Below are 5,792 nucleotides of genomic sequence, written 5' to 3'. Positions count from 1 at the left end.
TGAGGCAGTTCTGAAGGCAAAAGGGGGTCCAACCCGTTACTAGCGTGGTGTACCTAATAAAGTGGCCGGTGAGTGTATAATGTTTATCCACCAAACTTTAATAAAGTTGTGACTTGTAGGGTTGAAACTTTAGAAASTGTGTGCTCTTTATATACAGGATGTAACACAGGGCTATTCAACTAAACTGCTCCAGGGGCCACAGTTACTGCAGGCGAACRGCTGAGGGGCCGAACATCCAGCAATTAAAGTCATTATGTAATTAAACCAAATATTACAAAGATATGTTACCTTTGAAACAGTATATTTTGCTGTATTTAATCATGAATACAACATACAGAACCCTATAAAAGTAGTGATAATTTAACAATATCAAAAACAAAAATCACACATTTTGCCTCTTATTTAACACAAATATTATTTTTGACATCTCTGACTTGGCAAAATTTTAAACCAATTTTTGATTTTCACTTTCATATATTTTTTTCCAACTGTTTGTAGTTTTAACTGTCTTGGATGTTCATAGAAATAGGTTTTACCAGCTTCTAGCCAAGATTCTGATGTTTCTGTAGATACCAAACCTGTCTATGTCAAACTAAAAGAACTTAGAGAAATTTAAGTTTATAACCAGGGGTTTGGGCTTAAGAGATGAATGAACTAATTGGGGGGCCAAACTCTGGTCACTCGCGGGTCGCATCCGGCCCGCGGGCTGCCAGTTGAATAGCCCTGATGTAACACATTTCAGAAGCATTAGCTACTTAAAGCCATAGCATCCCATACTGCAGGAAGAGAGTGACTTCCAGCATGTCAGAGTGGGTTTATAGCTTGAACAATCACAAAGAAGATATTGTACCTGCATAATATCAATGTACTAATAATGCCATCTGTATGCTTACAGATGTTTTCTCCTGACTGAATGGGACTCTTATTTTGAAATATCCAGTTGCTGAAACCAGGAAGTTGAGTGCCGGTGTTATGTTTGTGACGGAGCTGAATTAAACAGAATTCCCGTAGACTGGTGTGCTGGTGGATTTACTAACAAACCGGCAGACACAACACCATCCACATTAAGAAAACTCAATATTTCTGAAAAGAGGAAAAAAGAGCATATAAAACCTTATAGTGCAATCATTGTCCACTTTTCCTGTAGTGTAGATCAGCTATGACTCCTTAACTTTAGTCATAATTATGAGATCAGGAGTCTACTTTTTTTATTTGGTGAATGCAATGCTCTTCTGTAGAAACGTAACATCTACTAAAAGACAATATCAACAGCTCCAGGTTATGAGATTATACTCAAGCTAAATAACTCTTAAGTGGGCATTATGTTGGTAGAAACATGTAGGATGTTCGTGTGTAACGTGGCAAAGTTTACAATGTTTTAGTGATCAAAAGTTCTTTGTAATAAGTCTGTGAAGAAGTCAAATAATTAAAACAATGCAAAGAATCTGGTTATTTCAAAGAAAATGCACTGATATTCCTCTTCTTGTCTAACTCCTAAAGGAGATCATTTTTTACTGTTTTTAGGTGCATTCTGTCAATGCAGACAAAACACACAAACCCTATGTCTGAGTCAAATTTAGCCGCACAAATTCTTTACACTTTTCTCTGTGAGCTTGTTCCCTGATGCACAAATATGGAATGTTTTGGTTCTCCTGTATTAACTTCCTGTCCAACTTTCTGTCCAAACACTATCACTGTAACTGTAAGCAGCGTAGCAATTCATTGCTAAATTTGTCTGGGTTTTAGTCATACCATACATGCTAATAAAAAACAAAAATAATGAACAGAAATGGAAAAAAAGATGAGAGAGGAAAAGGTGGGAAATAAAATTTAGAAAGAAAGCAAGAAATAATCAGAATCAACATCTATTCACCACCTGGGACTCAGCTAGCTGCCGGCGATGTGGCCTTTAGATAGCAGCAAAAAATGAGCGGGAGCCAAAAAAAAACAACGACCAACTAAAAGTAAGTGCACCAAGAGTTAACCATGTTCACCAGGGTCTGACTATTTCTTCTAACTGAAACAGCTAGATGTTATTTTTAACTCACATTCAGATATTATCACTCAATATGTCTAATAAATTAAAAAAAAGATGCCTTCTTTTATCAGTAAAGCTGGTGTTTTCAAAATCTAGATYATTGACTGCTGCAGAAAGCAGGCAAACACCTTGTTAAAATCTCTTTTTGCTTTAATAGATTTGTAGAAAACAGGCATTTATTACTGCAGACGCAAGCTTTTTAAAAAGGTACTGGATGTGAGCTGAAACAGCTAAACTAAAAAAAATAACATTGAAATGTTCACTGAGGAACAAAAAGTCATGTTTGTTTTTTTGGTTTTTGGTTTCATAAAAGAAAAAAAGAGAAGAATGAAAAAATCAGAAGTTCTAATCTGCAGGGCAAACACTGATGATCATCACAAGTTTAAAAGCACGTGAGACACAACCTTATGAAACATCTTAATCAGAGACCCCTGTGGTGGACTCCAAAAAACAAGGAAAACTAATTATGACTGTTGACAAGAGTGAAAAGAAGTAAAATGTTCATTTGGTCGATTACTAATCTCAGTAACTGATGAATCCTGGACAAACATTCAGAAAGGAATGAATTAAATTCTGATGTTTTCAGCTTAATTTGTGTGTAACACAAAAAATATCATGTAAAATGCTTACATAATGGTTAAAAAAATGGTAAAATGGCTTGAACTTATATGGTGCCTTATCAAATCCACTTGGACCCCAAGGCGCTTTACACACATTCACACACTGATGGGGGCAAGCTACAGCCACAGCTGGCCTGGGGAACACTGACAGAGGCTAGATAATCAGTTGTTAAAAATGTAAATTTTACTTTGTTTGGCTGTAAGTTTGAAAGTGAGGTTACTGCTGTAACCTGCAAGAACTTCATGTTTAGAATATCTGTAAGCAAACATACCTGATAAAACTGAGATTTAGCAAACAAAGCCCAACTTTTCTCCAGATTCGTGATTTTTTTTGGATCAGAAATCTGACCCTGAGGTGCTGCTGATAGTAACACCTACACTGTGCAGCTTACAAATGGGCTAAAAAGGTGAAAATGTGGACATCTTAATGTTTTCAAACCAATTTTTCATTGCATTTTAGTTTGAACCATCTACATGCATTTTTTTGTCTTTTCAATCAAAAATAAAGCTTAATAGTTAACAACGTGAGCCCTTGTTATTAAGACAACTTCAGTGCGGTCTTACCTTTGTAATCAGAGTTCGGTATTCTTCTACCTGGTGGTCGTTGTTGTGGCAGCCTGCCAGGAGCTGCCACACCTCCCCACGGAGTGCCTCAGGGATGCCGCTCCGGACCAGAGCTGGCAGCTGCTTTGGACGCACCGATAAGTTCATGTGCCTGAGAAAGATCAGAGAATCTACTAAATCATAATGGCTCAACATTTATGCTCTTTTTCATCTATTAGTGTTGTTATTTTAGTGTCCTCCTTTCTAAATGCAATGTTTGTGCAAACGCTTCCCTGCAGTTTCATCATACAGATGGTTTGTGTGAAAAAGATAAATCTGAGGACGACTCGTACAACCAATATAAACCTATATAAATTACTTGCATGTAAAAACGTCTATTTGCTCCTCAAGGTGATGCAATCAGTCACAAATAACAAAGCAACTATTTCAAAATGTAAAACAGCAGCCACTTTTATTCTGGTGGCACAATACTTTTAATTAAATTTTACCCTCGTGATTTTTCTAGCAGGTTAGTAAAACAGATTAAAGGGGAAAACAACAAGCCAACAGGAAATTGCAGAAATGATAAACAATGCAATGTTTTCCATCTTCAGTTGTTTTATTGCATATTAAATGTCATATCTTCAGGGAAAACATTACTCTTAGGTATGATAAGCAGAGTTACATGAACTCATTGATCTACCAGAAGACGAGTAAATGTAGCCGTAGAACTATGGTCAAAACAAAACCTAAACCTGTCAGGCTGGAGGGGTTACAGAAAAGACAGATGACTAAAAAAACTAAATACTGGCAGAAATAAGTATCACTGTAAACAACTAAAACCAGAAACACTATCAAAACTCCACAAATTATGGCAGATATGTTTCCCAAATCTTAATTTTTCTCCTATTTAAAGAGGAATTTGTGGCATTTTCTGCTGAGAGTAGAAAGAAATGTGTATGTTTGTGTTTTTGCATGTGATGCAATTATTGCCAGGCTTGGCCCCGGAGGCATAAGAACTGCTAAGTCTTTTTGTGACTTGAGTCTTTGAGGTCCCAAAAAGCCAAAAAACACCCAGTCTTATTAAAATATAAATCACACACAGGAGTCGTGTATTAAAACAACCTAGTCTTGTGATTCCTCTTTTATTTAGGCTTTTCTGCTTCAGATAAAAGACAAACATCTATGAAACATTCAGCTCACCAAGGATTATTTGGTATTCTCAACAGACACAAATCCACAAATCTACTTATGTGGACAAATGTTCATTCATATGTCTTTTTTTATTTTATTTTTTATTATTTTAAATATATACTGCATGTATTTACTGTGCAAAATCAACTGTTTGTTTTGGCTTGAAAATGTGCATAAGAAACAAAATAGGATAGGAGACAATCTGTAGAGTATATTTTCTTCTTTGAATTAACTAACTGTGAATTAAAGCATTTTCTTACAGTAATTAGATTTTGATTAAAGATACAGAGTAACAGAACAAAGAAACCATCCTATCAAGTCAGCAACAACTTCTTTACTGCTCTCTGTCACATAGACTGCAGTGGAACTGTGTACATTTGCTGTAACGATGACAAGAGTGAAGGTTAAAAAGAAAACAAACTCGTACCATTTGGACAACAAGTCTCCCCAGGTTTCCAGGATCTTCTCTGCACACTCCTTTGAAACGTCACCCGACCCACTAAGTAAGGGCTCGTCATTGTCTGGACACAAGGCAATGAAAAGAAAAACAAAAAAAAAATCAGTCGGATTAGGTTTTTTGTTTTCCCCCTTAAACTCAAACTTTTTGACTGCTTAGCTGTAATCCCACATGTCAACAGCTGAATTAAATGCATTTGAGACCTTTTGCTAGAACACATGATGCCAACTGATGTCCTATACTATAAAATAACTTTTAGTTTTGTTTAAACTTAACACCGATGTAGCTAGACTACAAACTGGCGACTTTTATAAAGTTTATTCTGAGTTGCATGTGAGTTGGATAAATAAGAATAAGCCAAAACCTTCTTTAACTTCACGTGGTATAAGGTAGGAAAAAGATTGATACAAAAAAACCTACCAGCAGTAAAATGATGCCGTTTGCCTTTTTTTTTTTTTTTACTCTGTCACATCTTACAAAACACTAAATAAACACACCACTGATGGTTTTGTCCTGCAGAACAATACAGTACAAGCAGTTCTGTAACAGAGTGATCTGAACTCCTGTGGACTGAATGTCTATGTGGTGCTGCCTCACAGGATGGAGTTTAACTCTTACTCAAAGTACAGTAGAAATGTGTGACCAAGGATATTCGTGTGCARCACAATAAGGCTGGGATGAATGATGTTAAACGTTTTTGAATTTCATTATGCTGAGGAGCAACACTTTCCTTTTTGTGTGAATGATAACATCCAGCAGGAAACTGAACAGTTAAAGCATGGTTTACAGGTGCTGGTCATAAAATTAGAATATCATGATAAAGTTGCTTTATTTCAGTAATGACATTCAAAAAGTGAAACTTGTATATTCATTCATTACACACAGACTGATATTTCAAATGTTTATTATTTTTAATTTTAATGATTATAACTGACAACTA

General features: G+C 35.9%; 1 protein-coding gene across 1 annotated transcript in view; it reads right to left on the bottom strand.

Annotated features, from left to right (window-relative positions):
• rabgap1 (RAB GTPase activating protein 1) overlaps positions 1-5,792 on the bottom strand; it is a gene marked incomplete in the record, with an annotated part of 67,046 nt that overhangs the window by 36,637 nt on the left and 24,617 nt on the right. The window contains 2 exon segments of the mRNA XM_014003863.1: positions 3,223-3,373; positions 4,823-4,916. Of these exon segments, the coding sequence (XP_013859317.1) occupies positions 3,223-3,373; positions 4,823-4,916 (245 nt within the window).

Source organism: Austrofundulus limnaeus, unplaced genomic scaffold, assembly GCF_001266775.1.
Source record: "Austrofundulus limnaeus strain Quisiro unplaced genomic scaffold, Austrofundulus_limnaeus-1.0 Scaffold20, whole genome shotgun sequence".
NCBI lineage: Eukaryota > Metazoa > Chordata > Actinopteri > Cyprinodontiformes > Rivulidae > Austrofundulus > Austrofundulus limnaeus.
This window is presented reverse-complemented; position numbering and strand designations above follow the sequence as displayed.